This window comes from Protopterus annectens, chromosome 12.part0, assembly GCF_019279795.1.
Source record: "Protopterus annectens isolate FY-2018-M chromosome 12.part0, PAN1.0, whole genome shotgun sequence".
NCBI lineage: Eukaryota > Metazoa > Chordata > Ceratodontiformes > Protopteridae > Protopterus > Protopterus annectens.
In genome coordinates this window covers 1,534,076,094-1,534,095,052 of record NC_056746.1, presented here as the reverse complement: position 1 = coordinate 1,534,095,052, position 18,959 = coordinate 1,534,076,094, and the positions used below count along the sequence as shown (strand labels likewise).

The window sequence follows — 18,959 nt, the reverse complement described above, 5'->3', positions numbered from 1 at the left end:
GTATGTCTCCAAAGAAAATATCCTCAGGTTCAGATCTGGGGGACCATTCCCATTCACCAAAGTTAGTGTTCTCAGTGAGAAATTCCTGAGGGGAATCTAAATGTCTCCAGTTACACATTCTCTTCTGAGGGATCTCATCAGTGTTATGGTCTGGTGAGGTATTGGCAGTGACAGGGGAGTCCTGAGGGACTGACTGGAGACTTGAACGGGTTGGCTGTCCCAGTTGAATACAAGTCAGAGGCTCAGAACTAAGACATGAAGGTGGTAAAGAAATGTGATCCAAAGGGGGTAAGGATGTCCTTTCTATAGACAAAGAGAAGACCCTCTCCACAATCTTAAAGGCAGAGGGCCTAGGCTAAACGGAAGCCAGCACCACTGAAGCCAAAGTCCTCTGTGCCAATGACCCCCTGAATCCACCCAGGCCCTCCTCCCTAGAATTCAGTTGAAATCAAGCTGTCCAGTACTGAAGCACCAAGAGGAAAGGATGGCTCCAATAATTTTGGAGTCAATACTATCTCCCAGGAGCCAGTGCCAATACTTTGACTCACAGAGTCCTCCTGCTCCAAAAGAATCAGAGATGGATGATTAAAGAAAATGGTCCACGTTGAAAAGTGAGCTGCCTTGGATCTGATGAGGACACCCCCAGGGATCTCTGATCTGAGGGCTCCGAAGCCATAGGACAGATTGGAAAAGGAGAAATTAAGTGAGAATTGATGATGGGCAGGCTCACGGGTCCCATGGGATCCAGAGCCAGAATTACCCCCATTCAGATCTGAGCTCTGAGGAAATTCCTCTTCAACTTATCCACCTCAGCCTCAAACAAGCTCCTAGAGGACCTAAGGGAAGAGCTGGTAGATGGTGGCTTAGAGTGCTTCCGAGGAGTCCCCTGGAGAAAGGATGAGTATTGAGGGGACCAGATCCAAGGTGATTTTTCTTTCAAGGAATCAAAATCAGAGTGAGTCAGACCTGACTTTTTTGAAATTTTTAACAGTGCTCAGAGGTTGGAGCTGAAGTAGGAGATGGGTCCAGGGACCATTTTCTGGTATCTTTGTCTTTAGAAGCCAAATCAGCTTTCCAGTGTAGGACCTCTTGGAAGGTGTTGGAGCCCCATTTGAAACATATCCCTTCTATCATTAATCGCTTTGGTGTTGAAACCAGCACAAATTGGTCATTTTCCAAGTGGGCAGTGCCCAAGCAATAGACACATTCACTGTGGGCATCAGAGCTGGGAATCTTGTACCCACAGGAAATGGGTGAAATTTATGATGTTTTAAATTAAGCTCTTGCAGTTGGCTCATTCATGAATGGTGAAACTTTTTAATCTCATTCATAAACTAAGAGATCTGCAGACAGAAAATTAGCAGCTATTCTAGCATGCCAGCTTTATCATTGATTCGGAAAGGACTGTGTCCATTTGGATATTAAGCTCTTGTATGCAAGACCTCAAAATGTCGGACTTAAGGGTACATACCCAGTTCATAAAAATGAGCAGCACCGCCTATTTATTTAAGCTCCATGTTCTTTACAATGATTTTTTTATATAATTCAGGTTAAACCTCATACTTCTCTGTATTAAACCCTTCATTTTCATTATACTCATATACCATGGTCTCCCATAAAATAGATGCAAATCTTAAAACCTTCATGCAACACTACTACTCATCAGCTGACAGATGCTAGACTGTATTAAACAGCTCTTACCATCAAAAGAAAATGTCTTGTACTGACGCCCAGAACCTGCTGGAGCAGAACGAGGCTTTGTCTCATCAACCAACTCAGATGGTTCTGAAGATCAATAAGAAAGAAACAAGACAGTAAAAGCAACATCCAACATTTTACATATTCTTTCTTAAAAACCATGTGGATAACAGAGTCAGCTATACATCATATGTCAAGTCACAATCATTATGAAGTCTGTGGGAGCCATAAGCAGGCAAACTACCACAACAGATTAGTACACTTATTTCTCCTGCAACATTAAAATGACTGATAATTAGACACTTGAATGTAAAAAGGAAAACTTTAAAGGTCGTGTTGGCATTGTTGTAGTCAATTTCCTGTTGCTAGGTCTAGCAGCTCATGAGATGCTCTGGGAATTTATAAAAGAAAAGAAGTCTCATTTTCCACAATTTTCAGTCTGCCTGCTTGGTCATAATATGCACAGGTACCTGTATTCAGCAGCCAGGATTATTACAAAGCACATCACAATTTTGCTATAAGCCCTATATTCTGAAGAAAAAGGAGGCTGACTAACAGTTTCAGGACACAGAAGTAGTCAGCTGCTTGGAAAGGATGAAAGTGCTGGGATCAGCCTAGTGCAAGAAGAAAGTGAAAAAAATGTTTTTATTCTCAGTTTGATTCTTCAGCTACTTATAGGTTCCTAAGTATTTACTACGTTATTTGTCTGTGAATGTCTTAAGAAGTCTATCCTTACATTCCCATGATAGTTTTTAGCCCTGTAGGTACACAGGGACATTTGCATGTTTCCCCATATCCATGAAATATCTATACATATATTTCAGTGTGCTAGGACAGCCACTTACCGAAGAAGGACTGAAGACGCTCTGTGCATATGGTTCGTGGATACATAAAGCAGCAAACTGATGGACATAACACAACTATTAAAGTTAGAAGGTTTACTGCGATGTGACAAGAGTCTAAGATGCAGTACTGTGTTTTCTCCTAGATCAAGCTTACCACACTTTCTACATGCTCAAACATATGAAGCTTTACTTGATAATGTTATTCTCTAATGTAATCATACGCAGTGAGTTTTAAGTGTAGCATTCTGAAGAATTAGCTCATTCTCTGAAATGGATAACCTCAGTGCTACTCAACGTAACATTAACATGCAAAACTACAGAAACGTCATCTTATTTGTCCTGAAATGTACATGGTTACACTACTACTGTATATAATAGCAATTTGTGAATGGAAATAAAAATGGGGGTAATGTAGATACTCACAAACATTTTTACATGTTTATTATATTACTATATTTATTATATATAACTACAAGCACTGTTGGTGACTCCCTATTGGGTGAGGAAAATATATATATATATTTTGCCAGTGACTTGCTTAAACGGATTGAGCTGCTTTCTGTTTCAAGAAATATGCTTGGACTGGTGTTTTTGTTCTATGTGGCACACAGACATTTAAATTACATAGGCTGCACATTTCACATGTTTTTTGCTGGTTAATGTGATTCTTGAGTGATACTTAAATAGAGAATACAGTCTTTTTGCCTTTTCTGATAAGACAAAATGCCTGCAAAAACTACAAGCACTGTTAGTGACTCCTTGCTGGGTAAGGAAAGTAAATCTATATTTTTTGTCTGTGAGTTACTTAAACTGATAGAACTACTTTATATTTAACCAGCTCCATTTTGTTTTCTGTTTTAATAAATCTGCTTGGTCTGGTGTTTTTGTTCTGTATGGCCGATAGAAACTTAAATACCAAGGCTGCACATTTCACATTTTTATTGATTAATTTGTTTCCTGAGTGATACTTAATACACAGAGAATTTCTGTGTTTTCTAATAACACTCAAGGCCTGCAAAAACAAGCACTGGTGGTGACTCCCTGTTGGTTACTTTACCCACCCAAGCTCCCAATCCTTGATCTGCTTTTTAAACTTGGTAATTTTAAGCTGCCCATCCTTACTGTAAATTGAGCTTTATAGGCTCCTCCCTTTCTACACTGATGCTTATATCCTGAATTATTTATTTGCCTTTCCTTATACTTATTTTGAAAAAAGAAGTGCATCCTACCTATCTTTGTCTGTTCTGCTGATTTACTTGCTATGAATTCATAGTTCATAAAGGTTTAAGTTACATTTTCAAACTACTGTAAGGGTTGCTGTTCACTGAAATACATTGTATCTAGTGTTTCTTAGTTTTAGGCATTTGTTGTAAGTTCCTTAACACTTGGGCTTCAAAACAGTCATTTTACATAAAGAGGGTCAAAGTTTGCACTCTTATAGCAGAAAAGGGCTGAGTTCACCTACCTGAGCTGGGAACTATAGGTGGAAAGCTCATTGTGTGCTTACAAGATTGGCCCATAGGGCAAAGTTAGTGTAAAACTTGCTTTTTTCTGAAAATATGTAAGCCTCACGTTTGTGAGAAGCTGGTCTTCACTCAGCAGCAATTACTTTTGCCTTGTATACATGCAATCACCAGAAGCTGAAATTCCCTATGAAAACTACCTTGGAACTTTACCTCAGTCCCGCACTGCATTTATGCATTTAGTTAGAACTATTTTGGTGTACATTACCTTATTATAGCACTCAGGAGCTTCTAGTTTAGCAGTGTCTGCATCGCCGGTTAGGTTAGCTGCAGATTACACCAAGTAAGTACTCTTCCCTCATCCAGTTACAATCACCCTCCACTCCTATCCTTTCAAGTACACATTAATTAATTCTGCAACCATGAATGCGCACTTTCCTACTATCTCTGCATCTAGTTTGGTGACATGGGCATCCTGGGGCAATGTAACAACTGTCTTATGTAAACTGACAGCCACTTAATTCTCGAACAGATAAAGTATGTGAGAGATGTAGTTACATACTGACACTGTAGGGTAGACTCTCATATACAGAAACAAATGCAACAAACATGTTGTCAGCAACTCACACACATAACTCATTGCACCCAAAAAGGACCACCCACACAAACCCCCAAATGCAGAGGAGCTCACATGTAACTTATCCAAAACTCAAAGGCCTCTCAGACGCACTCCTCAGAAACTCCACATGCACACAAACAAGACAAGTCCAATCACAGCACATAAAGTAACATCTCATTGTGTCTCGACTACCGCCTATCTCTACCTGGCCAAGAATTTGACACAGTTCTCCACTCAGGTATTATAAATAAACTCACAAAACTGGGCATAAATCCCTATGTCACCAGATGGATAGTCAATTGGCTGAGTGCTGGGACCACTCCTTTTCAGAATAAGTCAAGGCTAATGTGGAAAGCCTCTGGATGACAAAGTCTGCTAATGACTGCAAGCTGGGACCAATCACCCAGTGATGTAGGTATTCTTCAGGAAGGTACAGATCAGACACATGATTGGTGTCAGAACCATGGCCTAACTATAAATGCAAAAAAAATGCATTATTATACACTTTGGGAAGTCAAATAGCCCTGCAAATTACAACATTAACAGCACACCCCTAAGAGTAGACTAAGAGGTGAGACATCTGTGTACACAGATAGATAATAGCCTGAACTTTGACCACCATGAGTCCACAGTGGTGAGGAAGTCCTTCTATGTGGCATAACGTATAAATAAGGGTATGACATACTGATCCAAGGAAATTATACTCCCACTGTACTCATCCCTCAATAGACTATTAATAAAATAAAATGCACCATTTGGCATGTACTTGACTAGGCACTTAACAGCAGCTGAAGCGACCTCAAATGTTCCATACAAAGAAAATACAGGGTGTAAACAACATGTCCTATGGAGATAGACTAAAAGCCCTATCCCTTTACTCTACCTCCTACAGGCTATTAAGAGGTAACCTATGCCAGACCTGCAAGGCACTCACAAATCCAACCACGATGAAGCTGCTACACATCCGCAAGTCAAGCACCACAAGGATAACCCAAGCTGCTACACATCCGTAAGTCAAGCACCACAAGGATAGCCCAATTTAGGGAGCTAAACTTTGTCAGTGACTCAAACAAAACATGCTGGAGAAACAGAAAGGTGTCTCAAAGACTACTAGTTCTTTGGAACAGGCTTCCTATTCACATTAAGCAGAGCCCTTCCCTAGCCTTTTAAAACACAGTTTGGATCAATGGATACGGAATTGCAAATTCACACATAAGGTAGTGCCTGTTCCAATATGGACAATGATAATCTGTAAGATACTCAATAAATAGGCACAAATGTATGCCCTCCTCTTGCCCTATGGGCCACATACCGGGTAAAACCAGATTATATTAGCTAGGCTTGTGTGTGTGTGTGTGTGTGTGTGTGTGTGTTTTTATATACATATACATACACACACATATATATATATATATATATATATATATATATATATATATATATATATATATATATATATATATATATATATATATATATATATATATGGGGCCCCTTCAGAAGCTCGACATTTCAGAAACTTAAAATTCATATTGTTAAGATGAGTTTTCGAAAACTTGAAGCTTTTGAATGGAGATTGCAGTAAAGTGAGGATCGGGAAATTTGCCCTTTTTCTCACTGTAGTGCGATCTCGGACTTGGTATATACAATATGCAGGGGGCTTCCCCTTTAAATCGCTATGGTCCCCAAAGGGAGAACATCTTGAAATGCTTGCAAAGCTAGAAGGACTACTATCATCTCTAGGACACTGATATGTGAATTGGTTTCTTGGGGGGACTAAGCACCTTGGACTGTCCTTCCCAAGAAGTGCCCCCACACCCCAGCCGGGAGGTGTCCATGGTCACTGAGGCCACTGGGGGAGACAGAGCAAAGGGGTGACCGTTGAGAGTGTCATCCAACTGGATCCACTACTGAAGATGGTTACTACATACCTGAGTGAGTCTGACTGGGTAGAAAAGAGGTTGTTGAAGAATAGACCACTGAAGACCACTGAGCAGTTAAGAGTCCATTGGAGAACATGCATATAGCAACGTGCTAAAAGTACTAATACTACAGATGCTGACATGGAACCTAGAGCCTGTAGAACCTGTCTGGCTGGAGAAACAGGATGAGAAAGATTTTGTTGAACCTGAGATTTATTATGGCCACGTGATGCAGGTGCAGAGAGGCAATCTGACTTACTGTGTTCAAATGACCACCGATAAACTCTAGGCAATGTACCAGTAATAGCTCTGATTTGGAAATGTTGACTATAATGCCCAGAGATCTGTTACCCATATGTTAAAGAGGAATTAAAATGGTTGGAGCAGTTGGGAGCCAATCATCTAAGTATGGAAGTACCCAGAATCTTTGCAGTCTCATGTGAGCTGCTACCACTGCCATACACTTGGTAAACATTCTGGGAGCTGTAGTGAGTCCAAACCCCCAGCTGAAAGTACAAGTGTCTTCAGGAGCATCTTTCAATTCTGATTTGACAGTATGCATCCTGAATATCAACTTGAGCACATCCATTCATCCTTGTTTAAAAAAGGTAGAATGGACTGAAACATGACCACTGGGAAATTTGATTTCCTCACATATTGTTTCAGATTGCTTAGATCCAAAATTGATACCAGGTCCCTTGTCTTTTTGGCACTAAAAAGAAGCTTGAGTAAGTTCCGAACCCTCTCTGGTCTGGTGGGACCTACTAGATGGTTCCTTTGTCCAACAGCTTCTGAATTTCTTGAGCTGCAGCTTCTCTCTGACTGGATGTAACATCCGGATGCTTGTTTCTCTTGGGAGGGGGTGTTTGGAAAAATGGTATAATGTAACCTCTGGATATTATGTTTAGCACCCAAGAATGTCTTGTTATAGCAGCCCGGGCATTTGTGTGCAAGGACAAATGTCCCTCGACTTCCTCCAGAGGCAAACAGTTGGGCAGTCCTTCAGGGGCACTGAAACTGTCTATCCAAAAAAGAATTTCAGAAGCCCTGATTTTGCCAGCTCCCCTCTGCCACAAGAATGGTGTCATCCATTCAAACTCCCTCCTCTGCTTCTCAGGCAGCTGTCTCAAAGTGAATCCTGGAAAGATCCCTGAGATTTACATAACCACATTTTCTTGCCTCCTCTGATTACTTGAGAAGGATCACTGAGGGGGAGAAAAGTGAATCCCTACACCAGCCAGATCTTTTGTACCTGTTCGCTGCAGGAAAGAATTTCTTTCACAAAACAGTGAAACAAAGAAGTTCCATCAAAGGAAGCATTGAGGAAAGAAGACTTGAAAGGCTCCACAGAGTCACATAACCACATCCAGGCATGTCTCCTTACAGCAATGCCTGAACCAGTTGCCTGTGACGTACCTTCTGCTGCATAGGAAATTCGCCTCACTGATGCATTTCATATAGATAGAAGAGTGGCCAACTGTGAGGATGATCTTTTGTAATCTTCTAGAGACATGGACTCTGAGACAGACTTTGAGAGTCCCTTTGTCAAATCCCTATGTGGTCTTGTAAATTGTGCCAAATAGTTCAGGGATCCCAAGGCAAAGGTCACTGATGCAAATATGCACTTTCCAAATCTGTTCAGTGCCATGGACCCTCTGTTAGGTGGGTGGGAAGAGGATCTCTGTTCTCGTAGCTCCTTCTTGGTGGCTGCTGCCATAACCTTCATATCAACAGGAACTCCTTTGCTCTAATGTGTTCTATCTTTTGGAGGGGCTAAAATGTTGTATGGTTGATGTGGGATCAGTTCAGCAGAATCTGGCTCCTTCCATGTCAGGTGAGAGACTAGGTCGATAAGCTCATTGGCCAGGGGAGTTGCCGCAGATGGGCCAGAACCAAAAGCTTCCAAGAATACTGACTCCTCAGGAGAAGGGTTATCTGAGAAACAACCACATTTTTGCTTAAGGATTTCCAAAATGTCTCCAAAGGAGACATCATCAGGTGGTGATCTGGGGGACCCTTCACCTTCATCAAAGTCAGTATCAGCAATGAGGGATTCCAGAGGGAAATATATGTACCTCCTTCTGCACATCTGCATTTGGTAAACTTCCTCATAGGATGCTCTGGAGAGGTACTCGAAGAGAGGGGTAGTTCCTCTATGGGGACCTTCTGGACACTACTTGGTACTGGCTGTCACTGTGGAGTAGGTCTAATGGGATCAGAGCTCAGAACCAAAGGGGGACAGGATGTATGATTAGAGGATGTATGTAAAAACACCATCTCCATAACCTCGAAGACCAACAGACCCGGGGAAGCACTGAAGCAGAGACCTCCAAACTAGGCAAGTCATGACTCTGACCACATCTGTGTCTCAAGGAGGGCGCCAGACCCAAGCTATCTAGCTCCGAGGCTCCTAGGGACAAGGAAGGCTACAACAGCATCGAAGTCAATCCTGACCTATTGCCCCATCGATCCAATGCAGACTCCACCCCAATCCAAGGAAACAGAAGCAGAACTGGTCAGTGAGACAGTTGGGGTCGAAGACATTATTCTATTCAGCTCTGACGCTGATACTCTTGGAACTCTCATATCCTGGGGCTCTCCGAAACTGAAGGATGAATCAGAGAAAGAGATACAATTGTATGGGTGGTGGATGGACGGCTCACTGATCTGATAGGAGATGAAGCCGGTATAAACCCCATCTGGGTCTGAGCTTTGAGAAACTTTCTCATAATCCTATCCACTTCTGCTTTAGAGAGACTCCTAGAGGACCTGACAGAAGAGATGACAGACTCAGGTCTGGAGTGCTTCCTTAGAGTTTGCATAAGAAGGGAGTGGAGCTGAGGAAATATAGGGTCTATGAGAAACATGGGATAAGGAGTTCTAGGCATCTGAGAATTACCCAAGATCAGATCCAATGGTTTTGGATCCGTGGGTTGAGCAGGAGTACATGAAATTACTATCAGATCTGAAGGTTTACATTTCCTCTTTGGATCTGATGAAGGAAAGTGGGATCACTGGCATAACCTGACTGCCTCCTGAGTGGGACAGTTGGGCAAACCTTCATGGATTCATGTTTCCCCAAATGTCCTCCAAATGAAGAAGCATGAAATCTCTGATTCTGCTCATTATTTTTGCCTGTGTAAGGGAATCCATTCTGGAAAGCCTCATAGCTACACTGTTTCTTCCCAGATTGTCTGTTCCTCTGATACTGAGAGTTCTACTTGAACCACGTCTGTCAAAGACGCTTTTATATCCTAGTAAAGGTATGCTGTGGTGTCTTGAAGTGAATGCCTACAGCCACTACAGTTTTGAAATTCCTCTCTCACTTTTCTTAAGTTTTTTTTTTGTACTTTAGGTCCAAAATAATTGATGCCTTTAAAGAAGGTATTAACAAATGACCCCATGAAGTTTTTAGCAAGGTACAGCTAGGCACGACAGCAGGGGTACCCACTGTTCAAATTGCTCTATCTGTAGCATTATAATCCAGGTGCATGGACAGGTTGGACACCAAACTGATTCTTGCCATGTCAGAAGCCATTTTTATCTTAAGGCCAAGTTCATCCCTCAGCAATTGCTTCAGCATGTTCCCCAGCTCACTACAAGCTCATGCTGGGGCCTTGTTTAACAGATAGAGATACTTTCTATGGTAATCAACAGCCACAGACTCCTTGTGACAGTGTGGTAGGAGTGTGGAGCCCTTGTCTTTGAGAAATGCACTTAACTGTAGTGACAACATAGCTTATGGTCACTCCCCACTTTTTTTTGCATGAGATCTAGGATTTCTCCATTTCTAAGAAAGTGCTTCTTCTTCTTCTTACATGTGTACTTCCTTGGTCTCCTCAGTGGTTCATAGATGGTTCATAGGTAAGTACTAGGTTAGCTGCCCTTATAGGCCATTTTAAGCCTAGTCAATTTCCATTTCAAAGTTGAGAATCAAACCTTGTTTCTTCTGTCTGTGAGGTAAGCACCTTAACCATTATAACAACTCCCAGCCCTTAAAGCAAGAGATTTTTCAATTAGGTGGTTCATAGGCAAAGTTCTGAAGATGAGTATAAAGAAGAGCAAGAGCTAGATCTATGTCAACAACCTCTATGTTTTTTTTTTAATCTTCAATCCATAGGCTGGGAAGAAATGGAAACCAAACGCCAATGCCAAGTGAAGCCCCTGCACAGAAGTGTGAAATGTCAACACTGACAACATAACATGTGTTGAGGGCATCAGTGCTGATAACGAAAAAACAGAAAAGCTGGGCATCAACTACTGAAATTAGAGATGCACTGGCACTAAAATGATGACTCCACCTGAAACCTAGAGGTCTCATGGAGCTGATGTTAGCACTGAAACTTTCTGACCCAAAGCTTGAAGCTACAGAATGCCAAGAGTGAGAACAGTCCCAAGAGAACTGCCTTATACCAACCTTAACTTCACAGTCCTGAACCCTTCAACCAGGAAGAACTTTGGTGTCAAAGGAATTGGTGCTAACTCAGTCAAGCACTGACAGGAGAGTCAAAACAGGAGAAAAAGACTGTGGTCTGACAATGATGATAACAGGTAATGACACACCTTCTTGCATTAACAGTGGCAAAGGGTAGGTGCCTTCTAGTCCTATGAAAATTGGTACTGATGAAGATGACAAGTCATATGAGGAGGAAGACAGTAACTTTCTATCCACAGTGAACAATGATAGGAAAATGATCAGACCTAGCTTGACTTCTACTTGTAAGACAACCTCCACAATTTCACCATAATAATAATAAAGGACTTTTCAAAGGGTGGCCTAGAAAAAGTTCATCCATCCATGAAATGAAAAAGCTAATTCATGTCATGGAGGTGACAAATTGCACTGCCTTAGCACCCCATGTTTGTCTTTATCCAAACCCTGTACAGTGGGAAGCCAAGAGAAACCAGAAGATGGGATCATGTCCACCTGTTTAGACCTCTTTATAAGTACAGAAGAGGAGAAACAGAACTAACTGGAACCCTTTTTCCTTTTGCAATCCCTGTCCTTGGACCTGGCCCTTCTGAAAGTATGACTGAGCAGTAGAAGACTCATCTGCAATTCTTAGTATCCCTAGGCAAAAGACATTTTAGCACAAGTTTGCGCTTGCTTTCTTTAGGATTTCTTTTGTATTTCCCAATTTAATTGCTGGAATCAGAGATGGACCATACAGAGAATGTGGTAGTCCTGAGGGAAACATTTTCTGACTGCATTTTTCACAATTTCTAAACAATGTAGGACTTTACATGTCTCCAGTATTCAAGCACAAACGTAAAATGTCTCTAAGCTAAAAAATATGAAAAGCACCACTAGCAGACTATTTGCCAATTCAGATTACTTAACAAATAGCATTAGTAGCCTTATCCACTTTGACTAATATTAGAAACGTTGGCTCAGCACTGGCACAGCATTTTTTGGAAATCATAAATTCCAGCACCTTTGACCAAGTGATCCAGACCCTCACCAGGGGCAGCAATATCCTGGATCTGGTCATTACCAACATGGGCGATCGGTGCTCCCCACCTGAGGTCTGCCCCTCATTGGTCAGATCCGACCATAAGCTAATCACCCTAGATATCCACATCCCACCCCCACCCCCTATTAAGGGAACCACTGTAAAAAACTTCTCAAAAGCCAACTTCATGCTTCTTAAGACAAAAGTGGCTAACTTCACAACTCCCATGCAGATGGACAATAGCAGTACGGCTGCTGAATTCTACATCAATGCACTGTATGAACACATACATGAGTGCATGCATGGACCATGCCATCCCAAACAGAACCAAGACGCTATCCTCCAAAAAAAAAGAAGCCAATCTGGTGGTCCCCTTCCATTAACAAGCTCTACAACAAAAGGAAGAAACTGTTGGAAAAAAGGGTAAAAATCTCAAGATTGGAAAAAGTCCCTTGTCAGCCTCAGTAAGAGGCTGAGATCCCTCATAAAATTCTCCAAAGCTAGTTACAAAAACAAAATCCCCACAGATTCCAAAGACAATCACAAGGCATTCTATAGCTATGTCAAAAATCTCAATCTGGTCTGAGTTATAGCACAATAGCACTAAACATACAGAACCAGCTGATATCGCCAACATCCTGGCTGATAAGTTCAGTGCAAATTTCTCCCCCTCACCCCCGAAGGGGCCCATCACTATACCGGATGAATGCCAAGCCCCTGTAATCACCGCCACACAAGTGAAAAATGCACTCGCCAAAGCCAAATATACAGCATCCATGGGACCTGACAATGTCCCAGGCTGTGTTCTGCACGAACTACAAAACAAACTGGCACCCCATCTAAGTACCATGTTCAATCACAGCCTCACAACAGGTTTTGTGCCCACTGAATGGTGCACAGTAACGGTGATCCCACTCCACAAAGGGGGATCCACCACAGACCCCGAGAACTACCGACCCATCAACCTGATGAGTCTGATCTGCAAGGCCATGGAACATATTATCATGAAACTTATAAACAAAGACATAGGTAACCTGAAAACATCGGACCCCACCCAGTTTGGGTTTGTAAAAGGCAGATCATGTCTCCTAAACCTGACTGACTTCTTTGAAACAGTCACAAAAGCAGTAGACAAGGGTAAGGCAGTTCACACGGCCTACCTAGATCTTGCCAAGGCCTTCAACACCATCCTCCACTCTGGTATTATTGATAAACTCATGAATCTGGGCATAAACCCCTGTATCACGTGGTGGGTGGCCAACTGGCTCACCGACAGAATCCACACAGTGAAAGTAGCCAATTCCAAATCCATCTCCAGACCGGTGACAAGTGGAGTACCACAGGGTTCAGTCCTGGGTTCCCTCCTGTTTGGCATCTATTTCTCGGAAGTCCACACCAACACAGAGGGCTTATGGCTAACAAAGTTTGCAGAAGACTACAAACTGGGGGCCATTATTGAATCCCTTAAGGATGTGGACATTCTACAAAAGGGCCTCGCTGAGTCAGATGCCTGGTGTCAAAACCACGGTCTGAAGCTCACCGCCAAAAAATGGATAGTTATCCCCTTTGGGAAAAACCCTGTGCCAACAAATTACCACATAGGCAGTTCTCCACTCAGCACTGAAAGTGTGATACGAGACCTAGGGACACAGGTTGACAGCAGTCTCTCTTTTGACAACCACAAAGCCACAGTGGTCAGGAAGTCCTTCTATGTGGCGCACCTCATCACAGAAGGTTTCTCATCCAGAAAAAAAGAGGTCATTGTTCCCCTCTACACAGCCCTCTTTAGACCAATTATAGAGTACAACACTTCATTAAGGATGTACCTCACAAGACATTTGCAGCAACTGGAAAGACCACAGCAATACCTCACAAAGAGGATCACCGGCCTTAAACAGATACCCTATGCAGATCACCTTAAGAAACTCTAGCTCTACTCTGTAGCATATTGCCTACTCAGAGGTGATCTCTGCCTAACATACAAAGCCATGTTGGACATGCTACACTTAGAAAAATTCTAATCCCTGCAGGCCACATGCTCTAGAGACCTTAACCTTGTCACCACGATTAACAGAACATGCTGTAGGGATAGGTTCCTGTCTCAGAGACTACACATACTATGGAACAAGCTGCCCATTCATGTCAAACAGGGCACCGCAATGGCCCTGTTTAAGAAAAATCTGGACAACTGAATGGGGATTAGGAAAGTTATCCTGGGTATCACTTCTGTGGCTCTGCTCAACAGGGGCACAGACAAATAAAATTCTGGGTAGCTTAAGCCAGGGAATTTTTATGGCTAGGCTTGTATAGGCCCTGGGGTCGATAACCTAGTACCTACCTATGAACCTATAAGTTCTTATATGGGAGTTGGTGAAAAAGTGCACATGAAACCATGGCCGAAGGGGGTGGGAGATAGACTTGACACCAAAATAAAAGTATCTGCTAAAAGGAGAAATAACTAATTAAAACTGAGAAGGAAGCACTATTTAAAAGTGTGTTGAAATGTAATGAAAGGAGCCTCAGGCTGTTTCAAGACAGGTCTCAATGAAGGGCAAAGAAGATCTTAGAGAAAGTAGAGTACAGTGAATTAGAGGAAAGGGGGAGAAGCTGGAGCCTGAGAAAGTGTGTGTGTGTCAAGCTGACTTGACCCTGAGGTCAAGTCCTACAAGCACTAAAGAAAAATTGACTGGGTTATCCCAGATCATATGTCTGCACATATAAATTCCTAATCTTAACAGCGGTTCCCTTTTGAAATGTCAGCATTTGTAACGATGAGTACTGGCACATCGAAAAAATATAGAAAATGCAGGAAAAGAGCAAATGTTGAACATTGCTCTTCTTCTTTAACTTTTTCTTTATTTTTTTTGCAGGGTAGCAAGCCCTTACACCTCTCCTCTGAACTTTTATGTACCAAGTCCTAAATCACCATACCTCAGTAAAACAGGAATGTTCAGAGAAATAGTGATCTTGGACTTAGTGCATGTAAGCCTGTTTTTCGGCTATTCAGTCTCAAGCATTTGGGACTCACTAAAGTGGGTTCTAACATTTCAATAGGTTACCATTAACATACATCAGCATACAATCACATCTGTTAACTATGAGATAAAATTTTTAAAGCTACTTTTAGATGCTATCTGGTCCAGACTATATATATATATATATATATATATATATATATATATATATATATATATATATATAGAATTTGTTATCAATCAGAGAAGCTGTAGATAGCAATTAATAAAGAGTTGAAGGATTTTATGTGGGGAAGGGAAGAGGGCAAGAGTAAAGTGAAATAAGTTGATCCTACCAATAGAACAAGATAGTTGGATTTTCTGATTTGAAGGGAAATTTCAGAGTTACAGAGTTAAGGCTCATACACATAGCACACACAGAAAGCTATAATTCAAAGTGTAAAGGGACGATGATGAAATGGGGAAAGCTCAAGCAATATGGAGAGACTGGGGTTTTGGTTGCAGATCCTCATGGAAAATAACAATACAGAATATTTTATTCATAAAGTAGCAGAAAGTATTCTAAGAACTAAGCCAACATGGGAATAGAGAAAGAAGAGTCTGCTGATAAGGATGAGTGCAATTAGGGGTACAAAGAATAGACAACAGGGGGCTGGAATTTTTTGGAGAAAACTGGCAAAGAAACCAAGGTATTGGGAGGAAATAATTAAAGAAGGAAAGGTAACAGAACTGGAAGAGGCCAAGAATATATTTGGAAAGCAGGCGAGACTGCCTTCCCAATCAAGGACTGGTATCAGAGTATAGGAAAATAGAAAGGAATAGGGGGATCCTAAGTGAAAGACCAGAACAGGTAGAGTTTTTAGCTGAATCAAAAAAGAAGCTGTTGTTAAAAATAGATAATTAGTAGGGCATATACACTACTGCATGATAACTATAGGAATCAATTAATCAAAGAGGAGGTTAGAAAGGACTGGAAAAAGAGACTGTCAGACTGAATACGCAGTTCACAATGAAACAATGGGAGGATATATGTATGGCTCTCAAATATGCAACAAAGTCTAGAAGATTTAGGATTTTTGTTTGGAAGTGTTTGCACAGATATTTTATACCCCAAGCAGACTCCAAAGAATTTTTCCTCAGGTAGTTTGCAAATGTTGGTGTGACGGGAAAAATATGGGTAAATGGGAGCATATTGCTGGGAGTGTAATGAATTGGCAGACTTTAAAAATTCCCTGCAAATTACTCTGTCAGAAATACTGGGTGAGTAGTTTAGTGTAAATAAGGAAATGATTTGCTGAGTTGTGATACAGGATCTGAATTTCCTAGACACAGTAAGGCTTTGCTGAGTTTACTTCTGGTAGTTGCCAAAAAAGCAATTAATAGAAAAGGGAAATCAGAGTTTACACCAACCATATTAGACATAGTGAGTATAGTAACTGAGATAAATTAACTGAAAATGGGATCTTCAAAAAAGTGGTGGAGCAAATTACATAGAAAAAAAATGGTATTGTGGGAACAATATATCCAAAATAATGTTTTGGAGGAGGAATGAGGTTTAGGGGAAGACAGGAATTGAGAGAGTTATGAAATGTTCAATTGCCAATGACTGTATACAGAGCTGGATGCAGCAGTAGGCAACATAGTTACCTAGGACCCCATAGCTTGGGAGGGGCCCACTATGGCCAGAAGGCTTAAACATTTATTTTAATAATATATTTAAAAAATAACTTCTGAAAACCATGGTGGCGGCATGTTCTCCTTTAAAGAGAGCCATGTGTGCGCCATACGTACTCAGCTGCTGAAGTCAACACATTCTACACTTGCACACAGAATTTAAAATAATCCCTTCCATTAAGAGAAAAAGTAAGACTCTGTGTGTGTGTGTGTGTGTGTGTGTGTGTGTGTGTGTGTGTGTGCACATTAAACTACAAAGTGTGTGTGTGTGTGTGTGAATACTTTAAGCTAGAAAGTTTTTGTTTGTGTGTGTGTGTGTGTGTGTGTGTGTGTGTGTGTGTGTGTGTGTGTGTATACATACATGCATAGATACACATATATTATATATATATGTGTGTGTATATAGGTCCCTTTCAGTTTGCCGACAACCATATGGTGACACCATATGATCGACATTCGGAATGCCGACAAAACGGAACCGGCATCTCACTATAGTGCAGAATGGAAAGATTTCCATTCCTGCACAGTAGTGCAATCTAGGAGTTGGTATATTAAAGCTGCAGGGGGTTGGGGGGGCTGAGCCCCCCACGGAGGGGTGCAGGGGGGTGTAGCAGTGTAAAGAAAATTTTATTTTCCTTTTTTGTGGAATTCTTACAATGTCAGCATTCCAAATATCGATCGTATGGTGTTGGCCATATGGTTGTCGACATTCTGGAATGTCGGCGTTGTGTACGGGATCCATATATATATAAAATATATGTATATATATATATATATATATATATATATATATATATATATATATATATATATATATATATATATATATATATATATATATATATATATAAAATGCATAAAATATATATATATATATATATATATATATATATATATATATATATATGGGTCTACTTAATAAGAGTGACAAACCAAATGAATCCCAAAAGACTGAAACTTCAAAATACTGAACACATTTTAATGCAGGGGGTAAGCCCCCCTGCACCCATGTGGGAGGCTGCACCCCCCACACCCCCTGTTAACTATATACATCAACTCCAAGATCAATCACACAACAGTGGAGAAGGGGAAAATTCCTTCATTCAGTCTTTTGGGATTCAGTCTTTTGTTTTTTCAGTCTTCTGAAGTAGACATGAGTGCTGTAAAATAGTTGTGTTCAGAAGTAGTTAATATCAACCCAGCAGCCTTTTAAATAACAAATGTAGGGACTTCTAATAAAAAAGAAGCATGCACTTGCTTTGTGGTTTTATAGGAGTGTATTCAAATGCTTCTGTTGTGTGAAGATTAGCCCTATTTTCTGTGCTATCAGAACCTGTTAGTGCCTCATTTTCTTTATTCCAAACCCAAGTTTTACTTCTTAAGAAAAAAAGTTTATATCATGAGTTCTTGATCAGAGAACTGGGCTTTTCTTGTGTACTGGTTCAGCAGACATGGGTAGTATAAATATTGTGGTTGAGCGCACATGGGTAGTATAAATATTTTAGGTGATAACTTAAGTAGTGCCATCAACGCATGTTCCACAGCGAGTTCCTTGGCAAAGTTTTATGATTATAGTTGAAAATGTGCTGTACTGTTCCATGAGATGTGCAGTAGTAGCAAGCCTTGGCTGTAGCTGGTCCCCTTTATTGTACACTTCCACTCTTGATGGTACAGAAGTAGTGGTATTATAGTCGCAGAAAATTAGAACTAAAATATTACCAACTTCTGACTATCACAATAGTGTTAACTACAGTAATAAAAATGTTTAACCTCAAATAACCATCCCCATGCTGTTACAGTTGTGCTGTACAGACCTCTGCTAATGTGTAAATGCATATCTGTCCCATTCCCAGTCAGTTTTTTCCCTGATAGCAGTTGCACTGGAATGTTGCAGTGTCTTGTGTTTATCTGGTGCAGTAATCATTTTTCTCTGATAGTGTATAAGTATGTATGTGTATATATATATATATATATATATATATATATATATATATATATATATATATATATATATATATTTAAATATATATACTGTCAAATTATGCGAAAAAACTTAGTTGATTTGTCCCTTTGTTTTAGTGTTAATATTTTAAGCATTATGCATATTACTAAATGGAATCTTGGATGCTGACTAGCATTTCTATGGAATTACATTGGGATGAAAAGGCTAGGATTAAAATGACCTCTGGGTCGACAGCCTACTAATGTCCTATGCATATGTATATAACTTAAACTAGCTGTTCTATTCACATGAGAGAGAAAGTGTGTGTGTGTGTGTGTGTGTGTGTGTGTGTGTGTGTGTGTGTGTGT

At 40.8% G+C, this 18,959-nt stretch overlaps 1 protein-coding gene across 3 annotated transcripts in view; it reads right to left on the bottom strand.

The window, feature by feature from the left end:
* Window positions 1-18,959, bottom strand: part of FBF1 (Fas binding factor 1) — a 1,798,645-nt gene that overhangs the window by 1,531,627 nt on the left and 248,059 nt on the right. For all 3 annotated transcript variants that reach the window (XM_044090504.1, XM_044090506.1, XM_044090505.1), the window contains exon 9: window positions 1,702-1,785. In XM_044090504.1, the coding sequence (XP_043946439.1) occupies window positions 1,702-1,785 (84 nt within the window). The remainder of the gene's footprint in view (window positions 1-1,701; window positions 1,786-18,959) is intronic.